The sequence below is a fragment of the Triturus cristatus genome, chromosome 1_1 (genome assembly GCF_964204655.1).
Source record: "Triturus cristatus chromosome 1_1, aTriCri1.1, whole genome shotgun sequence".
Lineage (NCBI taxonomy): Eukaryota > Metazoa > Chordata > Amphibia > Caudata > Salamandridae > Triturus > Triturus cristatus.
In genome coordinates, this window is record NC_140579.1 from 24,072,667 (window position 1) to 24,098,532 (window position 25,866).

The 25,866-nt window shown below is 46.3% G+C and overlaps 1 protein-coding gene across 1 annotated transcript in view; it reads left to right on the plus strand.

Annotated features, from left to right (window-relative positions):
• Positions 1-25,866, plus strand: part of RNPEP (arginyl aminopeptidase) — a 253,386-nt gene that overhangs the window by 166,428 nt on the left and 61,092 nt on the right. The window contains exon 8 of the mRNA XM_085632499.1: positions 17,993-18,217. Within this exon, the coding sequence (XP_085488625.1) occupies positions 17,993-18,217 (225 nt within the window). The remainder of the gene's footprint in view (positions 1-17,992; positions 18,218-25,866) is intronic.

The following is a 25,866-nucleotide window of genomic DNA, read 5'->3' on the forward strand; positions in this document are numbered from 1 at the left end:
ATCCAACATGGGTACTGTCTGGAACTAACTTCCACTCCACCCAACATACCACCAAAGCACCGTCCTATGTCAGCCGAACACTTGGATTTACTCCAGCAAGAAGTGCTTGCTATGCTCGCAAAAGGGGCCATAGAAGTAGTGCCCATCGCCCAGCAGGGCACAGGGGTGTACTCTCTGTACTTCTTAATCCCAAAAAAGGACGGCTCGCTCAGACCTATCCTAGACCTGCGACCCCTAAACCTATATATACTATCGGAGCATTTCCATATGCTCACTCTCCAGCAGGTTCTCCCACTACTCAGTCAGGGGGATTTCCTAGCTACGCTAGACCTGAAGGATGCATACTTCCACATACCAATACACCCTTCACACAGGAAATACCTCAGATTCACTATTCAATGGAATCACTATCAGTTCAAAGTTTTCCCCTTCGGAGTAACAACAGCACCCAGGGTCTTTACCAAGTGCCTGGCAACAGTGGCCGCGCATCTGCGAAGACAAAACATTCACGTCTTCCCTTATCTGGACGACTGGCTAGTTCAGGCCAAGTCATCACAACAATGTGCCACCCACATGTCCCACACCATTCACCTTCTTCACAATCTGGGATTCTCACTAAATTACCCAAAATCAAGTCTCCAACCTGCGCACGTACAACAGTACTTAGGCGCGAAAATCAACACTCTGGCTGCCACAGCTCAGCCAACTTTAGTGAGAATCAACAGCATGCAACTGCTGATCTCGAAATTCAAACCTCAACACTCCGTTCCGGCGCGAGTGTTCATGCAGTTGATAGGCATGATGGCCTCCTGCATTTTCATAGTCCCACACGCGAGAGTACATATGCGCACGCTTCAGGAGTGCTTAGCACGTCAATGGAATCAGGCTCACGGGCAACTAAAAGACCTAGTGTTGGTGAGCGGTCGGGCATACAACTCTCTGCATTGGTGGAATCCACAAAACCTTTGCAAGGGCCGACCGTTCCAAGAGCCTGTTCCACAAATCACACTGACAGCGGACGCGTCTCTCCAAGGATGGGGAGCTCATGTACTCAATTACACAGTGCAGGGACTATGGACTACACAACAAAAGAAGATGCACATCAACCTTCTGGAACTGATGGTAATCTTCCTAGCCATTAAGGCATTCAAAGTACACCTGTGCAACAAGGTCGTGTTGATCCGGACGGACAACATGACTGCCATGTACTACATACAGAAGCAGGGAGGAACACTCTCCACAGTTGTCTCATCTGGCTCAGAGCATGTGGAAGTGGGCCATTCAAAGGAACATATTCCTCACGGCGGAACACCTCCCCGGCAAGGACAACCAGATGGCGGATCTGCTCAGCAGACACAGCCACCAGATGCACGAGTGGGAGCTGCACCCATCAGTACTCCAACCGTACTTCCAGCAGTGGGGTCATCCAGAGATAGACCTATTCGCCACAAGGGAAAACGCAAAATGCCAAAGCTTTGCCGCCAGGTTCCCACATCCACAGTCGCAGGGCAATGCGATATGGATGAACTGGTCCGGCAGATTTGCGTACGCTTTTCCCCCAGCGCCGTTGATACCGCTGGTGGCACGCAAACTGCGACAGCACTCACTGACACTCATCCTGGTTGCTCCAACGTGGGCGCGCCAGCCATGGTACACCACCTTTCTGGAACTTTCCGTGGTGCCGCATCAAAGGCTGCGGATCAAACCCGCGCTTTTGACGCAGAACCATGGAGAAATTCTGCACCCAGATCCGCAACAGCTGAACCTGGCAATCTGGCTCCTGAAGTCCTAGAGTTTGGCTACCTAAACCTGCCACCTGACTGTATGGAGATCATCAAGGAGGCCAGGAGGCCCACTACCAGAGCTTGCTATGCAGCTAAATGGAAGAGGTTTGTCATTTATTGCAACAACAATCACATTAACCCGCTAGACGCATCTATTCAGAACATAATCTGCTATCCATTATACCTATACCGATGCAATCTGGCATACACCTCAATACGTATCCATTTAACCGCAATAGCAGCCGATCTCCAAAACAGGCAGCACCTCTCTTTATTCAGAGTGCCTGCCATCAAAGCCTTCTTGGAAGGACTTAAACGAGTGATTCCCCCAAGGCACCCCCCAGCACCGGTGTGGAACCTCAACTTGGTTCTCACCAGACTAATGGGTCCACCTTTTGAACCTCTCCATTCATGTGAGATTCAATTCCTCACCTCGAAAGTGGCTTTCCTGGTTGCCATCACTTCCTTAAGGAGAGTTAGTGAACTCCAGGCACTAACCATTCAGGAGCCATTCATACAGGTTCACACAAACCGGGTCGTACTACGTACCAAACCCAAATTCATGCCTAAAGTAATATCGCAGTTCCACATGAACCAAACCATTGAACTGCCTGTTTTCTTTCAAAACCCACAAAATGTCGCTGAGAGAATGCTCCACACACTAGATGTAAAGAGGGCCCTCATGTACTATATTGACAGAACTAAAAACTTTAGGAAGACAAAACAACTCTTCGTTGCCTTCTCTCCACAACACAAGGGCAACGCCATTTCCAAAGCAGGTATAGCCAGATGGATCGTTAAATATATCCAAATTTGTTATCAAAAAGCTAAACGCACATTAACGATTCCCCCCACGAGCCCACTCAACACGAAAGTTAGGGGCGTCCATGGCTTTCCTGGGAAACATTCCGTTACAGGAAATATGTAGAGCAGCCACATGGTCCACTATACATACATTTACCAAACACTACTGTGTAGATGTGCACTCAAAACAGCAGGCAGCTGTAGGACAGGCTGTTCTCAAAACTCTTTTTCAGACTGCTGCAGCTGGCACTGGTAGCCGCCGCTAATAGGCGGTACTGCTATGTATTCTATGCACAGATATGAATTCAGCAGCCCACATGCCTCGAACTGATTATGCTACTTACCAGTATGCATCTGTTCTTGGCATGTAGGGCTGCTGACATTCATATCGCCCACCCTCCTCCCCGGCGCCTGTAGTAGCTTTAGCTCTCAGAATTAATGTATAGCATGGTCATCACTTCCTGTATCTACTCCATCACTGCCACAATGGCGAAAAACAATCTGGGGATGGAGAGGATGCCCATGCGCACTGTGGTCCAGGGGAGGAGTCACCTATCTCAGGATACTTCGAAGACTCTTCCAGGATAACAATGTGCAATCATCCGGACCCAACACTAGGCGGCGATCTATGCACAGATATGAATGTCAGCAGCCCTACATGCCAAGAACAGATGCATACTGGTAAGTAGCATAATCAATGCTGTTTACTACATCTTCACAGATGTCATTTAGCATATGCATCCATCAGGTAACATCTAGCTGCTATAGCAGCATACCTTCAAAACAGACAACATCTGTCGCTTTTCAGAGTTCCAGCCATCAAAGCCTTCATGGAAGGCCTCAAAAGAATAATTCCTCCCAGGGTACCACCCTCACCAGTGGGGAATTTAAACATTGTTCTCACTAGACTTATGGGTCCTCCATTCGAACCCCTACACAAATGTGAGCTACAATTTCTTACATGGAAAGTCGCTTTTCTAGTGGCTATCACATCACTCAGAAGAGTAGGTGAGCTCCAGGCACTAACAATTGAGGAACCATTCTTACAAATACATCAAAATAGAGTGGTTCTAAGAACTAATACAAAATTCCTACCAAAGGTCATTTTACCTTTCCACCTCAATCAATCTGTTGAGTTGCCAGTATTCTTCTCCCATTCTACAACAGTGGCTGAAAGAGCTTTTCATACACTAGACCTTAAAAGAGCTCTTCTTTACTATATCGATAGGACAAAGTCCTTCCGTAAAACAAAACCGCTTTTCGTGTCTTTCTCCACCACACAAAGGCAATCCCATTTCAAAAACAGGTATTGCAAGGTAGATTGTAAAATGCATACAAACTTGCTTCCACAAAGCAAAACGTACTTTATCCATTCCCCCTAGGGCTCATTCCACCCATGAATTAGGGGCATCCATGGCATTTTTAGGAAACCGCTAAGGGAGAGAACTGCGATGCAATCTATGCACAGTGTGTGATCTGCAGCTCATATGCCTCGAACGGAAAATGCTACTTACCAGTATGCATCTGTTCTTGGCATGTAGAGCTGCAGAGTCACACACGCCCACCCACCTCCCCGGCTACCTTTATCTGTTCCAGTATTATGTTACTCAGATACACCATACAGACCCTCCAGGATTTCGCGATATCGCGATTTCGCGATTTGCCGCGAAATCGGCACTTTTGTAAAAATGCCGCGATTTTTACAAAAGTGCCCGCGAAATCGGCACTTTCATAAAAATTGCGCGATTTTTACAAAAGTGCCCGCGAAATTGAAGGGTAGCAGCTGCTGACCCAGGCTGGAGGAGGGGCTATTACTTCCAATTTGGGCTTACTCGGTTACATCATGCAGTGGGCTAGTACAGCCAAGAAAGTGAGCCAAATTTGAACATCTTACGTTAACGCCGGTGATCTCGCTCTTCCGCGCACAATCACTTAAAAAAATACATCTAAATTGGATAGGAAAGTTAGTTGAGCACACAGCACGCCACACGGAGTTTTCAGGACGGTGTCAGTTTTCAGAAGCGCTTGCGTTCCTTGATAAATGCAATAATAATAAACGTTATTTTTCAGAAATAGTTTTGGAGCGGCTAGCAGCATTCGCCTAACTATACATAAAAAATAGCTCATAGTGCTGTAAATGCTCAGGCTATATGGTTTAACGCACAGTATGCCCAAAAGAACCAGGATATTTAATATATGAGGAAAGTACCTAATTCATTTATTTAAGCTATCCATGTCACTAATTTTTTTAAACTAATCTGTTTTACCTTCCATGCTGGCGACTAGCGCCTTTTGTAGTTTGTTATGAGTGTGCAACTTAGACAATAATTTAATACAGTTACTTGCCTGGTTGTAGTTATTTTAACACTTGTTGAAACGTATGTAGAATTGTACATTTACATACGTTTTAATTTTGGGATTCACTTTTTAACCTACATAAAATAAATTATATTTAGCTGGAACAGAAACTTGGTCAGCTAGATGCGCAGTGCTTATCCCGAGAGCCAGCATCAAGCACGAGTACCGCTGCCAATAGTCATTGTCTTACTTCCCTATACAGACCCTCAAGGATTTCGCGATTTCAGGCTGAAAATGAATGATTATGAGTAAAATAAAGTGCCGCAAAAATGCCGCTAAATTTCCATATTTGTGCCGCTAAATTTCCATATCTGTGCCGCTAAATTTGCTAAGCCATGCCGCTATATCCTGGGGGGTCTGACCATACATGGACATCTTTTTCTGTTCACACATAACTCCATCATTTCTCTTCATGGCGAAAAACAGTCTGAAGATGGATTCGATGCCCATGCGCACTATAGTCCATAGAAGGAATCACCTATCTCGTGACTACAAAGACTTCTTCCAGGACATTGACAAAGTGTAATCATCTGGGCCCACCACCAGATGGCGAACTATGCACAGTGTGTGACTCTGCAGCTCTACATGCCAAGAACAGATGCATACTGGTAAGTAGCATTTTCCCTTAAAAACCGTGGAAATTGACTGAAAAGGGCAAAGGTTATGGGAGAGTTCTAGGTAGACTCATATTACACTCGTACAAAACCAGTGAAATTCGGTAGTTATACTTACCCGGGCTCACTATTACTCATGCCCCTGCAATGCACTGCTTATGATCTCACATATTACATCACTCATGACCTGGTCAGTGACATCACTGATGACATCATCCACAGAACCACTCACACCCATACAACCTTGTACGCCCACTCCCACACAGCCACTCACATACCCATTCACACTCATACCAGTACTCACACACCCACTCATTTACCCATGGAGGCACTCACACACCCACCCACTCACTCGTACAGCCACTCACACAACCATTAACTCCCCCACACATCCACTGATACAACCAGCCACTCACATAGCCACTTATTTAGCTGCAGTCACTCACACACCACTCACTCACCCATACAGCCACTCACCCATAGAAGCACCCACACACAGCCACTTACATACCCATTCACACATCGATACAAGCACTCGCACATCCGCTCACTCACCCATACTGCCATTCACACAGACACTCTTCAATACAACCACTCACACACCACCTTACTTAACCAAACACCCACTAAAGCAGCCACTCACTCTCCCATACAGCTACTTACACACCCACTCACCAATACTGCCACTCACTCAGCATCTTGTTCACCACACAGCTACTCGCACACCTACTAATACACCCATACAACACTTACACACCCATACGCTGGGGTGCGAGTTATAGTTAGCTTTGTGAAGAGTGAAATAAAAGTCCCTGTAACCTTTTATTTTTTTAAGGAATAATATATATATATATAATTTCTTTGAAACACTTGCAACCCAAACCCACCCTAAAATTAAATTTGCCACCCAAAAACCCAAGTCCACCTTAAACCCTAAAATTACCCTTGCTACTCCAAAATTCATATCCGCCCTAATCCCTAAAATTACCCTTGCCACCCCAAAACCTAAACCCTAAAATTATCATTCCACCCAAAAACCCATACCCACCCTAAACCCTTAAAACCCATACACACCATTATATAAAAGCAGTTAATACTTACATTTAAATTGAATATGCCTTTACCATTCATGCCTTTACAATGAAATTTGTTGAAAAAGCATGCGTTGTAAAGGCATATGTGTGGTAAATGGTAATGCGTTGTAACAGTACTTACGTAGTTACAACCGCATTGTAATGGTAACGTGTTGTAATGACCACATTCTAATGGTTGTTTCCCCCCTGTGGAGGCCTGGGCTATTCTCTCCTAAGCAGCATCAGACGTATCACCATTCATTGTGGGCTTGACATGACCGACTCATTGGGCAGAGCGATGTTATTAACGTTGGCTGGGCAACGCCGCGCCTGGCTGAGATCATCTGGCTTTTGTGGGGATGTCCTGGCTTCTCTCATGGTCATACTCTTTGATGGTACCCTTCTCCTCGGAGACAAAGCATACATGGCCCTAGAGCGTTTTAAGTATCCGCGTGCTACCGCCAAGTCCTTGGGCCTCTCAGTGGCCACACGTCCCCTGTCTACTTTTTGTCCCTTTTGTAGCTACAGGAGGGGCTTTCAGCCATGCTAGCCATAACCCAGCCACAAGACCACGCAAATTCAGCAACCTCAGCGTGGCCGCGGCTTGGTCCAACCCTGTGGCCAGAAGTCTGGGTCAGTCTACCACCTCCTCAGCCTCCAAACTCTCCTAATCCGACCCTTAAAAATGATGGGTGGCCATTTGGTGGCAGGATCAGCCATCACCTCCACCACTGGCAAAACATCACGTCGGACAGATGGGTTCTTCAAATAGTCTGAAGGGGCTACTCCCTCCTTCCATTCCTTCACCTTACTACTGGCTGACAGAGGATCACCTGACTTTCCTTCAGGAGGAAGCCATGGCCCTCTCGGCCAAGGGAGCCATAGAGAGGGTTCTGGCGTCAGAAGTAGGCTGTGGTTGTTATTCCCACTACTTTCTGGTCCCGAAAAGAGAAACTATCCTGCCTCCCTGTGGAAATGTGGATTTTCCTGATCAGTTATGTCCCCTATCTTGGACCCCAACGGTTCTATATGCATGTTACAAGTACATGTATGTTCCCTCCAGTTCCAGTTTCTAAGACGCAAACATATGTGTGTCTACCGTCAACATGTTCTCTGTCAGATCCGCCATCACAGGGCTGGATATTCGATTCCTAAGTATGAAAGGCCACCGACTTTATATGGCTAAGTTACTTCATTTTTACAGTTCAGGCGAGTAGGCCCGATTCTGTCCTCAAAGCCTTTCCCTGCTTTCTGTCTCTGACAGCTTCAGCTTGAGCTCGCATCTGTATCCATGAACTTTGTCCTACTCCCTGTGCAGCTAACGGTGCCTGCCTCGGCCAGTTTTCGCCCGTCTGCCAAGAAGTTGTATTTCACCTTCGAATTATCTATTTTGCTCTCCAGCCGATGCATTCCTGTCCAGTGATTTAGGTAAACATTTCCTTTAGCTCACAAGCAAGGGACTCAGCCTTTCCGTCTTCCTGCAAGTGATTCATAGCCCTGTTGCCATGGAAAGTTTTCTATCCCTCGCATCTCATATAGACACTTAGACGCTTGTACACGTACACAGTCAGTATAGAATAGATTCTGTCCGAGAGTCTCTTCCTTGTGGATAACATAGTTCTTTAAACATAGGATGTTAGATATGATTTGGGATTAGGTTGACTTGACCCCCAGACTTCTCGTCTCCACATGTAGAGCTAAATGTCAAGTCCCCTTCACCCCCTAGTTGCACGTCAATTACACGTCATGCTGCCGCGCGCGCATCTATGCCAAGTATTATCTTATAGATCCACCTATGTCTGATAATTCTAACCAATCATGTTTCTTTTATTCCTTATTACGCCTAGTTTCGATTATGTCACTGTTTTGTCACTTTTCTTATCAAATGTTACGCCTTCTACATTCGTTTCATTGTAATGTATTTATTATAAAAATACATGTCTGTTAATGAATTATTGTACTTCACTTCCTGAACCCTCGTGGTGACGGAACCTGAAGGCCGCGACTCGAGTCGGCCATTTTGAATGGAATAAAGCCCATTAGAAAACCTCTTATACCACGGATTCTGCCTCTTGTTATTTTGAGCTATTTTACTTTATTTTAAGATTCCGTATGAAATTCAGTCCGGTAATATTTATTTTTATTTACCACATCCCCATCCTAGATCTGTGAGCTCTTAAATATTTCCTCAACAAGGAGGAGTTCAAGATGCTCACTCTGGCTTAGGTCTTGCTTGTCTGCCCTCAACACAGGAGCCTGGATGGTAGCGTTGGACTTGCATGACGCTAATTTTCACATTCCCATCATGCCTGCACACCGGTGCTATCTGTGGTTTATGGTAGGCCATGAGCATTTTCAGTTCACCGTGCTCCCATTTGGCCCTACCAGCGCCTCTCAGCTGTTCACCGAGGTGATGGTGATGGTCGCAGCCCATCTGTGCAAATCAGTGGTGCTAGCCTTCCCTTATCTTTACGATTGGCTGTTGAAGGTAAGCTCACTCCAGGCTGTCGTTTCCCGCCTCCAGACTACGAAGAACCTCCTGTATTCGTTGGGGTTCACTATCAACGTGACAAAGTCACACCTGACTCCCTCTCAGACGCTTCCTTTTATCTGAGCTGTTCTGGACACTGAGCAGTTTCGGGTTTATCCTCCCGAATGATGAGTCCAAAATATTCAAGGCTACTATACCAATGTTTCAGCCTCTATCCTGGATTTGCTGAGAATGACTCTGAGGCTGCTGGGTCTCATGGCCTACATCCTGCTTGTGACTCATGTCAGATGGCATATGCGGGCTCTCCAGTGGGACCTGAAGTTCCAGTGGGTGCAGCATCAGGGGAATCTCTCTGACATGGTTCAGATCTCTTGAAGTACTGCACAGAACCTGCGGTGGTGGCTGTCCAACCGCGGTTGGGTCAGAGCAGACCCCTCTCCCACCCGGAACCAGATCGTACAGTCACTCCTGGTGGTTCCACACCTGGCAGGTTCTCTAAACCGGGGTGGACGAACAATGCCATTAATGCCTAGTGGATCAAGAATGTCAAATCCATCCGGAGGTGGCACAAGGTCTCTTTCAGCAGTGGGAAAAGCCGTGCTTAGATCTGTTCGCTTCCGTCAAGAAAACGCAATGTCAGCAGTGTAACACGTTGAAGTTTCCAAGGCGGCACTTGCTCAGTGACGCTTTTCATCTAGAGTGGCGCTCAGACCTCCTGTATGCCTTTCTGCCCATACCCCTCTGCCCAGAATGCTCAAGAAGATCAGGAGCAACGAGGCCCAACTCATTCTTGTTTCTCAGGAGTGGGCACGTAGAGTCTGGTATCCTTAGCTTCTCCAATTGTGCACCGATCCTACGATGAGGCTGCCCCTTTGGGAGGATCTTCTGTCAGCGCAATAGGGGGGTCAACTCTATGCCTTCTTTCGTGCAGATTGAGCGGCGGCAGTTGATGGCATTCAACCTTCCTCCTGAAGTTTGCAATGTTATTTTGGCGGCCAGGAGGCCCTCCACCAAGACCGTATACGCCTGCCGGTAAAACAAATTTGTAAAATATTGTACAGAAAGATCTATTGATCCTCTTCCTACTTCCCCTCTCTCAGGTCTTACTCTTTATTCTGACCCTTGCCCAGTAGGGCTCCACTGTGGGCACTCTCAAAGGGTACCTTTTGGCCCTGTCTGCCTTTTTGAGGCTTCCAGACCAACCCTCTCTATTTAAATCCCCTTTTGTAAATACATTTCTCCAGGGGCTTGTACATATGTTTCCACTTGCCTCTTCCATCATGCCTCAGTGGGACCTTAATTTGGTTCTCAGTTCCCGATGAGTGCTCTGTTCTAACTCTTACACAGCTGCTGTCTCTGGCTACTTACCATCAACATAGCATTTTTTTAGTGGCGATAACATCTGCAGGAGGGTGAGCAAATTGCAGGCTCTGTCATTCAAGCCTCCTTACCTGACCATCTTCCCTGATAAGTTGGTGCTTTGCACTATGGCCTCTTTTTTATCAAAAGGGGCTACACCATTCCACGTTGGGCAATTTGTCACCCTGTGCAATTTCTATGCTGAGGCAGTGAGAATGGTATCGACACGCTAGAACTATGTTTTTAGGTCTCGGCCTGACGCAAGCAGCGCATGCGCTGCTCTCGTCATGAGGGCTTCCTGGAATCGATACGATTCCAGAAGACGTGTCCCAGCTCCGCCTTCAGCTTTCATTCGTGCGCATCGTTTAGTGTCACAAATTATGTCAAAGGCAGTGTAGTGATTGCACCGAAGGCATGTCAATCCCTCCTTGTTGCCACCCTGTCTCCTTTTAGCCACGCCTAGCGGGATTGGATCTTTTACCGGCGGCGTTAGCCTATGGCCTTTAATTACTGGGGAAGCACTATTTGTTTACCATACCCTCTGTCTCCCAGAGCAGCGTGGTTTAAGGGAGCTGGGTATGCTTTCTTTGATTTACCGACGTGGGACTTTAAAATCTTTTGAGGGAACGGAGGTCGAGGAAAGTTAAGAATGATTATTCATAACATGCTTTGCTTCCACAGTAAAAAAAAAAAATAACTTCATGCGTCACGTGTTACACGAACATGATTGAGCCTGTTTATCTCATGTCTGCTAGCTCGTCATTTAAAAGAAAATAAATCTTTTAAGGAAATACTATTTTTTTTACGTGTTTCGGAGGTGTTGCTTTACTTTTAAAATGCGTGATTTGGTGGGTTAGGCGTTTTTTTTTTCTTCCGGAGTTAAGTTGTATTTGTTTATGGCTTTTTTTTATTGCTTTATTGCACATCCTTTTTTCGTACCCTGACGGAAGTGACTCTTAATATACCTTAGGGCTTTCACTTCCTCGTTCCACCACTGAATTTTCAGATTGATGTGGAGGGAAGTGAATATCCAATCACGCACCGGAAGTGATTACTACTTCCGTTTTTGATCCCAGTGCCCAGGTTAGCAGGCCAGTTGTTTTTGCCCCAGTACACTATAAATCGACATGCCTTTCACGACGCGCAGCGGACGCGCTGACCAAAGGTAACTCTCGTTACTCATTTCTCCTTGGAGCGCCTGGTAAAGGGCTCCTGCAACTGTTTATCACGTAATTGAATCTTTATGCTCACTGCGCCGATATTTTACCTTTCACTGTGTATTTTAACTTGTACATACTGCATCGTGATATTCCTACTGTTCTTACCTTAGGGCTTTCACTTCCTCGTTCCACCACTGAATTTTCAGATTGATGTGGAGGGAAGTGAATATCCAATCAAGTACCGGAAGTGATTACTACTTCCGTTTTTGATCCCAGTGCCCAGGTTAGCAGGCCAGTTGTTTTTGCCCCAGTACACTATAAATCGGCATGCCTTTCACGACGCGCAGCGGACGAGCGCAGCGGGCGCGCCGCCAGCGCGCCAAAGGCAAGCCCGTCTGCGCCCGTCCGCGCCGGTTCCGTGCCAGGGCCCATATCCCCTTGGCCACTCAACAAGAAACCCCCAACTAAATTACTTACTTACTCACCGAAACATCTAAAAAACATATCTGCCCCCCCCCCTGCAATTCCCCACAGAACTGCCGTATTTTACATCTTGACAGCTCAGACTCTCATTTCTTCACCAGCTGCCCCAACTGCTCTTTTTCCCTAAATCATCCAAACCCTCCCCCATACCCTCCCTCTGTCCCTTCAGTTCATACTAACATTCTTGCCGCCCTTATTAACGCCCGATCCCTCCCAAAACATAAACACGAAATTCGGAACCTGATTGAAAATTACAAATTGGATATTCTATTCATAACCGAAAGCTGGGGTGACCCTGCATCTGGCCCTGATTTTTACACAGCCACACCAGATGGTTTTTCCGTCTGCAGATTTGACAGACCTGGTAAAAAAAAGGCGGAGGGCTTGCACTTATCCACGGGGAACACTATTATATTAAGACGGCTGCAATCCCCATAAACACTTGTGAAGCCTGCAGCTTCTCGATCTCAGTCTCCCATTCCCCTCCCTTTAAAGGCATCCTGCTATACCGCCCCCCTGGCTCACGATCAAAGTTCCTAGCTTCCATGGACTGCTTACTTGAATCAGTAGCAGGTGAAAATAACTTCTCCATCTTAGGTGACTTTAATTTTCACCTCGAATCACGGGATGACCACGATACATCTGCACTTCTATCCGAATATGAAGCGGTGGGATTATCTCAATATGTCTCCTCCCCTACACACTCTGCTGGACATACCTTAGATGGACTTTTCTCCAATAATCAACACCTCGTCCTAGGTAATATTCTTCCTCTGACCTGGACAGACCATCACGCAGTTTTCTTTGATATCCATACTAAAACTACCCCTCCCCCACTGTCCAAGCCCACACCACCTTTACATTTCAAAGCTTTGAGCAACATAGACCATCTTAAGCTCCACTCTTCCTTACTTGCCTCCCAGCCCGACCTTCCACCCAATAACCCCGATTCAGCTGCCATTCACTATACACATTGGATCAGTGATGCAGTCAATCTAGTGGTCCCGATCAAACAAAGATCCTCCAACAGAACTAAGGCTTCCGCCCCCTGGTTCAATGATTCCCTTAGGCGTGAAAAACAAAAATGCAGACATCAAGAATGTCTCTGGCATCTAAATTACGATCCTGTTCAAAAAACCCTTTATAAACAATTACTTGCCAATTACAAACATCTTCTTATTGCAGCAAAAAGCCTCTTCTACCGCAGCCAAATTGAATCCGCACAAGACTCTGTTAAGCACCTCTTTCAGGTTGTCTCCAAATTATCAGGACAAGGAGTATCCCCTCCTATCCCTGCCTCTCAGACTCTCTGCAACTCGTTGTCTTCATATTTCCAAGAGAAAGTCATCACCATATATGACAACTTTACCTCAAAAAATTCATCTAATAAAAATAAAGCAGATATCAATCACCATACAGTCCCCCCCCCCCCCCCCCCCCACTCCCGGGAATCTATCGTCATTAATACCCCTCTCTCCCCCGGTTTTGAAAAATTCACTGTAGTCTCTTCTGATCTTATTTCCCACCTTCTCTCTTCAACCAAATCTGGTTCTCCAGACGACCCTTGCCCCCCCCCCCCCCCACCCCCCTCAAACTCTTTCCCGATGTTATAGGCTCCAAGTTAACTGGCATATTTAACTCCATGTTCAAAACGGGTATCTACTCCTCCATTTGGAAAAAAACAGTCATCAAACCTCTTTTAAAAAAAGACAACCCTTGACCCAGCCGACACATCGAGCTATAGACCTATCGCGTGTCTGCCCCTACCAGCTAAAATTGTCGAGAAAGTTATGAACAGTCAAATAGCACACTTTATCGACAAAAATCACTTACTAGATGATACACAATTCGGCTTTAGAAAGGGACATGGCACCGAAACTGCCCTTATCAAAGCATCCGATGAAATCAAACAGATCTTGGATTCAGGAGGAGCGGCCGTTCTCATCCTGCTCGACCTCTCTGCGGCATTCGACACGGTCAACCATGCCACCTTAATAGACCGTGTCACCACCTTAGGCATCTCCCATCTGGCCAGGACCCTCCTTGCCTCATTTCTCACTGACCGAACACAATCGGTCACTCTGGGTAATTTCACCCCCCCCCCCCTTTACCCTCCCATGTGGTGTGCCACAGGGTTCCTCGCTAAGCCCGACCTTATTCAATATTTACGTGTCTGACTTGGCGAGGGTCATTAAATCCCATAATTTAAGTTTAACCTCCTACGCCGGCGATACACAACTTGTGCTATCGGTCCATAACAACGGAGCCAAAGTGGCTGCCAACTTCCAGCAGGGAATGCTGGCCATAAGCTCCTGGATGGCAAACAATTGCCTTAAATTAAACTCTACCAAGACAGAGGTGATGATCTTTGGCTATCTGTCACCTCCCTGGTCCCCTCTCTGGTGGCTAGCAGACCTTGGTCCCCCCCTTTACCCGTTACTAAAGTGAGAAACCTTGGAGTCATTTTCGACACCAAGCTCTCGTTTATGCACCATGCCAACGCAGTGGTCCCTTCAGCCTTTTACACCATCAAAATCATAAAGAAACTTCTGCCTTTTGTTCCAATAACGACCGCCAGGACCCTTATCAGCACTCTTGTCATGTCCAAAGTAGACTATTGTAATAGTCTTCTTATTAATGCCCAAGAAAGAGTTCTCATCAAACTCCAATTGGTGCAAAACGCGGCAGCAAGGCTCTTAACAGGCACTCCCAAGTTTCATCCTATTTCGAACGTGGTACGCCATCTCCACTGGCTCCCTGTCAGAAGTAGAACCAAGTTGAAGGCACTTTGCCTCGCCTACAAGGCTACTCATTCCATCGACCCCTCTTCCTCATACAATCACTTCGTCCTTATATTCCCCACAGATCACTACGCTCCTCCACAGCCAACCTTCTCATTGTCCCCCGTACAAAAAAAGCGTCATGGGGCGACAGATCTTTTCAGTCTGCTACCACTAAACTCTGGAATAAACTCCCCATCAACATTAAAACCTGCCCTTCCCTTCTTGCCTTCAGGAAACAACTAAAGACTTGGCTTTTCAACCAATAAATTCATCCGGCTTACCTTCCTGGTCACTGTCCTCAGCGCCGAGACACCCACGGGTATTTGCGCGCTTAATAAATTGCATAAATAAAATAAATATCACACCTGGTCTTATTTGCTTAAACAAACAAGGTCCGGTGCACAACAATATTTGGAATTCGGAAAGAGGAATATTCATCGTAGCCATGTCTTAGATTTCCTACAAAGTTGATGCTTCACGTGTTACACGAACATGATAGAGCCTGTTTAACTCGTGTCTGCTAGCTTGTCATTTAAAAGAAAATCAATCTTTTAAGGAAATACAATTTTTTTACGTGCTTCCGAGGTGTTGCTTTACTTTTAAAGTTCGTGATTTGGTGGGTCAGGTGTTTTTTTTTTCATCCAGAGTTAAGTTGGATTTGTTTATGGCTTTTTATTTATCGCTTTACTAAGTATGCACATCCTTTTTTCGTACCCTCACGGAAGTGACTCAATATCGCACCTGGTCTTATTTGCTTAAACAAACAAGGTTCGGAAATCGCAAAGAGGAATATTCATCGTAGCCATGTCTTAGATTTCCTACAAAGTTGATGTCCCATCCCGTTAATGATGCCACTCGGCAGACCTGAAATACTGGTCCACAACCTTGGGAATTAAGGCCTTCACCTTTAGACAGAGGATGTATATTCCAGGGCTGCTCCTTGGAACCAGTTTGGGGCGGTTCTCCTTTCATCTGTTCTGGCCACTTTCCAGGTCTGCAAAAGCAACAAACATTGAAAATGCAATAGGTCTCGCCTTTGATTAAGTTAAAGCCATTTGCTTTGCTAATGGTATTGTATAGCAAGCAAATGGCTTAAACTTAATCAAAGGCGAGACCTATTGCATTTTTAATGCTTGTTTAAATTAAGAAATAGTTGTTTGACAAAATTACCACCCATCTGTGTGTGTATACCCTTAGAAAAAATATGGAGGCCACCTTGAAATCGTTTTTCTCAAACTGTAACAAAAATTACTGCATGAGTGCGGCTGGACGTGGACATTCTCGCTCAAATCAAGTACTGGCAAAACGCCAGTAGATCTGCAACCGCAAACTGAAGATGAGACCCCTTGGCGTTCACGTGTTTCTAGGTGAATTTGTTGCTTTGAAATGTCCCCCATTGGTTTTTAATGGAAAAGAGTAAGAAACCTCTGTTGACCGTACCTGTTCTATAATCAAATCAAGGGATATTTTTTAAGCGCACATATCACTACAAAAAGTCTCATGGCGCTGGTGGATAACTCTAAAAAGATGAGATTTTTGCAGTTAGATGTCAAACAGCAGTGCCTTCAACTTCCTACGAAAGCAATTATGATCCATTATAGTACGTAACTGGAGAGGCAATTTATTCCAAAACAGAGGGGCCAGAAAAGAAAAAGATCTACCGCCATTAATAGCAGTACGAATTCTGGGAGATACAAGAAGGGCGGTATTACTGGATCTCAAAGTTCTACCTGGAAGATACCAACTAAGCTTTTTTGTCCAAAAACCCGGACCTCTTACGTGCATGTTCTTGTGTGTCAAGCAAAGAATCTTAAATTGAATACGTTTCCTGACAGGCAGCCAATGCAGAAGTTTTAGAGTGGGAGCCGATGAAGATCTAGGTGGGAGATTGAGTACCAACCTGGCTGCAGTTTTCTGCACAACCTGAAGCCTTGACAGTAAATTTTCATTTATGGCTGCAAGTAAGGCATTGCCATAGTCCAATCTGCTCACAATTAGTCCCTGAACTAAGGGCCTTCTTGCCTCCATCGGAATCCATTAAAAAACTTTACACAAATTGGCAATAACACCAAAACAGGTGCTCACTGTCTTGTTTACATGGTCTTTCATGGACAATCTATTGTCCATTTGAAAACCTAGATTGCGCACAGTAGCCGTTGGAGTAGGACAAGGGCCAAGGTTAGAAGGCCACCAATCATGAGACAAACTCTTGAGCCCTACCATAGAGCACTATCTCTGTCTTTCCTCCGTTTAGCTGCAGATGATTAGCACACATCCAATTATCAATGTAAGACACAGTCTTTAAAACGGAGCCTAGTTTCTGTTGGGTCAGGACCAATAGTGATCAGAATCTGGGTGTCATCCGCATATGAGACAACATCGAAACCAAAGGATCTTATCACTACGGCCAGGGGGGTCACATAAAGATTAAAAAGAGTAGGGTCCAAAATAGAACCTTGAGGCACTCCCATCTTAACTGCTCTGCTCGAAGAAATGGCATCCTCAATCTGAACAACTGTAGTACGATCAGAAAGATAGTTTTTTAGCCACTGCAGAGCTTTTCCCCTGACACCAATCTCCCACAGACGGCGTTCAAGAATGCTATGGGAGATGGTGTCAAATGCTGCAGACAGATCCAGCAGAACAAGAATAGAAGACTGCCCTCTATCCAGAGCACGTACACACATACGACATCTAGTGCGCACTTCTGATTCCCCGACAAAAAGGAAAGGAGGTAATACAATTCCACACAGCCTTCTCTGCTGCTCTGATTATAGGTGCTGTTTTTGTGATAAAACTGCTTAAAACAGATGAACTCATGTGGCACTCAATATAAGTACTATCTGCTTATTTACATCTGATGAGCAGGCACCGTAAGAGAAACGATGAATTCGTATTTGAAAAATTGTAATACTTTTCATTGAGTTATGTAATATACTGAGTTGTAAATATTAGTCATCTAGCACGGACTTTGAATTTGAATGAATGTAGTCTGTAAGCTGCGTTTGGTTGGACACAGTTATTCTATAGGGTCTTAAAAAAACTTTAAATGACCTTTACTGACAAAGTTGCTGTTCGTTCAGGTTTTGAATTTGACAGGTGGTTGAATACACCTGGCTGGCCTCCCTTTGTTCCGGACCTTTCCGCGGGAGACTCCCTCATGAAGCCTGCAGATGCCCTGGCAGCGCTCTGGGCTGCATCCACTCTGAACATGGACTCAATCAAATCAGCGGACATATCCTCTTGGAAAACATATCAACTAGTCTACTTCCTGGACAGAGTCCTGGAGAAATCTCCACTTCCTGCAGGTAAGCACAATTTTCTGCATGCATACCTACGACTCTACCAAAATGCAATGCCTCCTTGCCCCTTCCCAGCTTCGCCAGAATAGCGAGACAGATGAACGTGTTCATGGGAGCAGAGCCCTAACACTCCATGTGATTGGTTCCTAATTTAGACTCATGCTGGTAACTGTGTGTAAAACGTCTACACAAAACCACACTAGAAGGCAGCTATTGGATATTCATATTACACTAAAAGTGAAACAATTGATAACTATATGAGTGAGGTTGTTAATGATTGCTGATTTTTTTATAGGTCAAAGAAACGTGGTACAACGTAAGTGGTGGATATCGCCACATAAGTAGTGTATACTACTACTTGTGCACCTCACCTAAAAAGCTGTACATACAGTACACAGTTGGGCCTCTGAAAAAATGAATTAGATAACACTGGGTATGCCACATCTTAGCTTTTTGCAGAGCACTACAATGTACTTCTGTAGAGGTTTCGATTTCTTCTTCGCTTGACATTTTCCTCCAAGTACAAGAAGATGTAATGGGAAAAAGAATATTGTCGCAGAATGTGTTAAAATGATAATGAAACTGTGTTCAAAATAACTAACTTCCATGCACCTTTATTAAATTCTTTATTGGTTTTAGTTTTTTAATTCCATTTGTTTGACACTGATTACAGGGTATATTTCAAATTAAGTAGACATTGTAGAATACATGTTCCAATCGGTTAGTTTTTAATTGCAACTGCCGAGAAGTGAAAGCATGTGCAAGTCTTTTTTTAAACTGTGTCTTGTAAGGACTATTTTGAACCAGGCTGATTTTTAGAACCGGGTTTTAAAGTCTGGACCACTGACTGATTTTAAATATCTTGATTGAAAAATACTTCGGGCACAAATCAGAGATGGGAAATTGTTTATTGCCTTTTAACACCTTGCTGATGCCTTTGGCTCCATCAATCATTGTTGTGGGTAAAGTTAGTGAACATCAGTATGGGCAGAGAGCTCTTGACCTTGAATTAATACACAAAGACATTGCTTGCTGTGTTCACGTGCCCTGGATGAGCACTACAAAAATACAATTTCAGACCAAGCGTGCCAGTGATGCTTTTTTAGTCCCAGACTTATTTATTTTCGATTTCTGTGTATTTGATAGGAAAATGAAAATTGGTGTCCGATATAAGCAAGCCTAAACTTCCAGGGAGCTCCATTGAAGTTTCAAAGTCTCAACCCCCTGCCCCATTGCACATTAACACAGAAATCCTGCTGTACAACAAATGCTTATTAAGCAGACCAGAAAGGAATTGGAAGTAAGGCTGCTCCTCCGACAACTACACTACTGGAATCTCTCCGTGCAACACCCACACAGCTTGTCACATCCCATCAACCATCCCTCTCAAGAGAAGCTCTCTCACCCTTACTCTCCATCAGAAATGACTCTATCAATCAAGTCATTTTCCCAGAAGCTCTCCTGAAACCCCAATGTAACCCTCTCTTGAAGGAACCCACGTTAGCCGCAGAAGAAATTGCCAACTATTGGATTGTTGCTTATCTGCCGATTCTCAGCAGACTTATGTCCATGCAGAACTCCAAGATAACATCCGGGCCAATCGTGTCCTGCTTCAGATCTGGCTGCAATAGTATATTTCATGTTTATGCTTACCAACAACAGCATCAAAATTCACCAATACGCGGATTACACACAATCCTGCTTCATAGTCTCCTCTGCTTTTGACACCTCATGCCTCAAAAAGTGCCTGAACTTCATCCAGACATTGATGGCCCCCCGAACATACCTGAAGCTCAGTCACACCAGGAAAGAAGTCCTACTGTTGTCCAAGAAGAGCAAGCAACAACTAATCCAGATCTGGCTCAGTGATGTGTACCTGGACAGATTCAAACCAACGTCCACCAAATGACAAGTCACTTGGATTCGTTCTGCACACTAAACTCCCCCTCAAGGAGCACATTGCCAAGAAAAAGACGGCTGTTGCCAGCTCGCTCCATTGAAGAAAGTGAAATCATTCCAGACAGCGACTTCGGAATTGTGGTCCAATCTCTTGGACTCTTGCATGTGGATGGTCACAATGAGCTGCTTAACGGCCTCAAAGACGCCACTGCCCACCCCGGTGGGCATTTGCATTCAACAGCACGCTTCATCATAAGCCTCAAGAAATATGACCACATCATCCCAAAACTTATGAAACTTCACTGGCTTCTTTATCTGAAAGAGACTATTAGTTATAGAATCCTTACCTTAATATTACCCCCAGGCATCTGACTGGATCCGGAGAATCTTTTCTCTTAGCAGTACTCCTGCATGTTGGTAGATGGCGTCTGTCGAATCCGTGTTTCTCATCGGCGTCGTGATGGCTGGGATGACGTCGCGGTATCTACTTAGACGTCGCCCTGCGCGCTGATGTCAGTTCTTTCTTTTTCCACACCAGCCAGTGCAGATCCGAAGAGAGCGGTACCCTTAAGCACTTTTTGACTAGAACTTTTTCGACTTTTGTCGACATCTTTTTCGAGTCGTTGGGACATCTCTACTTGGTGCACGTAGGGATGTCCCATTGTCGGACCAGCTTCAAGCCTTGTGACTCCTGTCACAAGCTGATGTCTGTCTCTGGTGCTTGGAGCGCGACCCAAAGGCGTGCTCCGACTGTCGGGGCATGAGCCCGAAGTCTTTGCGGGAGCGGTCCAGAAAGCTCTGGAGGCCCAGCAGTCAGCTCTGTGCCGTTCGAGGTCCCAGTCAAGAGAAAGGTCGTGAGACCGGTCGCGGAGCAACCACCATCATTCCTCATCAAAGTCTTCGTCATCGGGTAAGTCGAAGAATACGAAGAAGCATCATTGCTCTTCGCCTTCTCCCTGTTCTTTGACTGACCTCGGACGCGGAGGGTCGTCGTCCTCCAACTCTGCCCTCGGACCCTGCTGGGACAGCTCCGAGCTTCCCTCCCCTCCCTTCCCGGCTGCCGGAGAGTCCCCCGCCCAGCTTCTTACCTATTACGAAGCACTCCATACCATCTTTGGGCAGCCTGACTCCGCCAGCTCGCCTTTGGGGCCCGCAGACTCTGCTGGGGGCTCTGGGCCTTCGATGCCAGCGGCTCCGGCCGCAGGGCCCCCAAGGGTCCAGGCCTGGATCCGGATCGTGCCGGTCGACCAGATGGTACTTTCCCCTGCGCCGATCCCTCTGAAGGCGCCTCCGCCATCTCCGACGCCGGTTGCGTTCCCGACTGCCATCGACCCCGGTCTCCCCCTTGATTTGGAACCAGCGCCGGAGGGTACTTTTTGTACCGCTGTTCTTCCTTGGTGTTCCTTATCGCCCTGAGTGGCGGCCAGAGGAGGACTGGGAGGGGTCTGTTGAGCCTCTGGCAGACTAGCTTGAAGATCCAGACTGGAGAGAGGAGTTTGGTGTTGCCAGTGGTCTGGATACTTCCACAGACCTTGGTATGCTTTCTCGCCCTAACGTTGCTCCGGAGGAGGGAGCTTCCTACGCTGTGGTGTTGCATAGGGTGGCTTAGGCCTTGGGCCTTGAGGTTCCTAGGGTGGTGGTCAGGACTAACCTCCTGACTGAAGTGCTGAAGCTGGCAGCAGCCTCTTCAGGTCCCTTGCTGCCTTTCAATGAGGCCCTCACTGACGTCCTCCTGGGCTCCTGGTCCAAGCCCAGCACAGGGGCTCCTGTGGAGAGGATGATCACCCGACGGCACCGCCCGGTACAGGGCGACCATTTTTGCCTCTCCCAACACCATATCCCTGAGAGCTTGATGGTCCAAGCCTCATCTTCGAAAGGAAGTGCTTTCCCTACAGCTCCTCAAGATAGGGAATCCAAGAAGCTGGACCATCTTGGGAAGATGATGGTTCGAGGTGTGTGAGCTGTAGATCACATGCTGTGCATAGCCTGCCATCTAGTGTTGGGTCCAGATGTTTGCACTTTGTTTTTGTTCGAAGAAGTCTTTTCCAGTCACGAAGTAGGTGCCTTCTCCTTTCGGTGATAGTGCGCATGGGCATCGACTCCATTGTTAGATTGTCTTTCTCTGCCATCAGGTTTGGATGTGAATTGCTGCACTCCGGTTCAGCACTGTTTCTCGGGTTCCCTTCGACACGTAATGCACTACCCTCAACCGTATTGTTTCTCGATCGTGTTTCCCATTCTCCGCGTTTCGTTTCATCAAAGACCTTTGATCGGAAGACTTGTGGAGGGCCTTTGGGCCTACCCGCGCCGGGCTCGTTAGCAGTCAATGGAATGGACTCCATTCAAGCTCTGTCCCGGATGTCGCGTGAAGTTTCCGCGCACCGACCTGCACGAAGTGTGCAACCTCTGTCTATCCCAGGAACACGACGAAAAACACCAACGCGTGTCGATCGTATCGATTGAAAAAGACTCTTTGTGATCGTCGGGCTCGTCGTCACGAAATGCATCAACAAAACCGCTTTGCACCGGATCTATTCAGAGAGGACTCCGAACAAGAGGAATCCCACGTACAGGAAGCCGAAGTAGAGGAAGAATGCATCTCCGTCTCTGAAGCCGGCTCCGATGCGGAAGACCAAGTAACACCGGGTCAAAGTATCGTGATTACTGAGACTTCCTTCCCCTACCATTTGTTACACAAAAAGGCTCCGGTCCCTCCTCTGATCTCGAGCCAAGGTCGGCACCAACAAAGTTTTGAGCGCCCTGTCCTCGGGCCCGGCGCCAAAACATAAAGAAAAACCTTCCGGTTCGGGCTCGAGTCGACTCCATACCGGCGCCGAGCCGAAACATTCGGCGCCGAAGCATGTCGTGGTAACCATTCCACCATTATCAAAGAGTAAATCTTCGGATCTGAAAAAGGTGACCAAAGAAAAGACTTCGTCAAAGAGCCTCGGTCCGACGTTCCACCTTCGGATTTGAAACAGAAAGAACTGGTAATAAATCCAGACACTGAGCATATCCATGCCAAATTGCCGGAAAAAAGGCAAATGGGCTGCTGGAGGATTACCACATTCCTCGGAAGAAGAAATATGTGGGTACTAACCCTTCTCCACCTTATATTCCACCTCTTTCGCCCACTGATCTAAATTTACTCATCACACCCACAAATTCACCATCACCACTATCACCTGACCCCAAAGATGAAGGGGATAGGGATCAGTATAGGCCACAAGATACTGATCCATGGGACCATTATGACACTGACCCAGACACTAATAATAACCCTCACCACCCGACGACAACATAGGATATATTGAGCTACTTAACAGGGCTGCTCATTATCATGGGGTGGCGCTGCATAAGGAGGCTTTAGAAGAGGATTTCTTATTTGAAACCCTACGTTCCTCTCAGAAAGTTACTCATACACTGCCAATGCTCAAAAGGAAGCTTAAGCATACAGATGAGATCTTTAAGGATCCTGTGAGGGCAAGGATCATTACACCCAGAGTGGAGAAAAAATATAAACCTGCACCTACTGACCCCACCTATATCAAGGGCCAGCTGCATTTAGACTCTCTGGTAGTTTCCAACGCTTGCAAGAGAGCGAACTCACAGACCACAGGTGAGGCCCTCCTCCTGATAAGGAGTCCAAATAAATTGATGCCTTCGGCAAAAGGGTAGCGTCTCAAGCAGCCAATCATTGGCGTATTGCTAATGCTCAAGCTTTGTTCGCTCGCTACGATAGGGCTCATTATGATGAGTTAGAGAAGCTAATGCAATTTCTGCCTGATGAGCATAAATCAAAGGCTACTGACCTTATTCAGGAGGGTAAATTAATCACAAATATCTCCATCAGGTGTGCCTAAGACGCAGCAGACACAGCAGCCCGTGTAGTAAATACCAGCATATTGCTATGCAGGCATGCTTGGTTGAGAATTTCAGGATTTAAACCTGGAGTGCAAGCCTCTATTCTCAACCAGCCATTTGATAAGGAGCACCTCTTTGGACCAGCAGTTGACACTTCGTTGGAAAAAATGAAAAAAGACACTCGCCAAATCCATGGGGGCTTTGCGGTTACCTTCAAAAAGGGGATCCTTTCGTAGCTCCTTTTACAGGGGTGGCTCCAAGAATATATCCACAGAGACCCCCTCCTCCTCTTATAAGGGCAACAACCAATCACCCCCATCAAGAGGCTATTTTAGAGATGGGTTTCGAGGAAACAACGGTATTGGAAGGGGCAGAGGCAACTCAGCACACACTTCCCCCGCAAACAACAAGCAGTGACTTCCTTCGGCTACCCCCGATCATTCTACTCCTGCCTGATGACGTCTCCCAATTTCTAACTATCTGAAATACTATCACCTCAGACAAATGGGTTCTACAAATTATCCAATATGGTTACTGCCTGGAACTTACAGACAGTCCCCCAAACATTCTTACAAGATCACATGCAATGTCACAGGAACATCTTACCCTTTTAAAAAAAGGAGTTCTCTCCCTATTAGAAAAAGGAGCAATAGAACCAGTCCCATTAAAACATCAAGGGTCCGGGTCATACTCCCTGTACTTCTTAATTCCCAAGAAGGACGGCTCTCTCAGGCCTATACTAGTCCTCAGAGAACTAAATCTATACATGCAATCGGACCACTTTTGCATGGTCACTCTCCAACAAGTGCTTCCGCTCCTTCAACAAGGCGACTTTCTGTCCACTCAGGACTTAGAGGACGCCTAATTCCATATCCCAATACATCCTGCTCATCGCAAATACCTAAGGTTCGTAGTAGCAGGACAGCACTTTCAGTTCAAGGTGCTCCCATTCGGAGTAACTACCGCCCCCACAGTTTTCACCAAGTGTTTAGCAGTAGTTGCAGCTCATCTTCGAAGACAACACACTCATGTCTTCCCATATCTGGACGACTGGCTCATAAAAGCCAGCGCGCAAGAAAGCTGTCTCCATCACATTCACAAAACAGTGCAGTTGCTCGTCGATCTGGGATTCACAGTGAACCTGTCCAAGTCTCATCTACAGCCATCCAACACACAGGCGTATCTGGGAGCCACAATAGATACACAAAAGGCTTTGGCCTATCCCAATCCGGCCAGAATCCGCAACATGCAGACTCTACTCTGCCAGTTCCAGCCTCAACACTCCTTGCCAGCTCAAGTGTTCATGCAGTTACTAGGGGTGATGGCATCTTGCATACTAATAGTACCTTACGCAAGACTTCACATGCGCCCCCTTCAGGAGTACTTAGCACGTCCGTGGAACCAGGCTCAGGGTCTGTTATCAGATCTAGTGTTGGTGGACGGCTGCACTCATTGCTCTCTGCAGTGGTGGTATACCCAAAACCTTTCAACAGATAGTGCTAACAGCAGACTCATCGCTCACTCGTTGGGGAGCTCGTCTCCAGAGGAATACAATTCATGGCATGTGGAACCTGCAGCAAAAGCAGCTTCACATAAATCATCTAGAGATGCTAGCAATTTTTCTAGCGCTCAAAGCATTACTTGTTCATCTAGTAGGCAAAGCTGTCCTGATCCGTACAGACAACATTACAACAATGTACTACATACAAAAACAGGGCAGGGGACACACTCTCTCCAGCTAGCACAGCTAGCACAGAACATCTGGAAATGGGCCATACATCACAGAATGTTTCTCCTTGCAGAACACCTTCCAGGAGTAAACAATCAGATTGCAGATCTGCTCAGTCGTTAAAGACAACAGATCCACGAATGGGGACTCCACCCTCAAATTC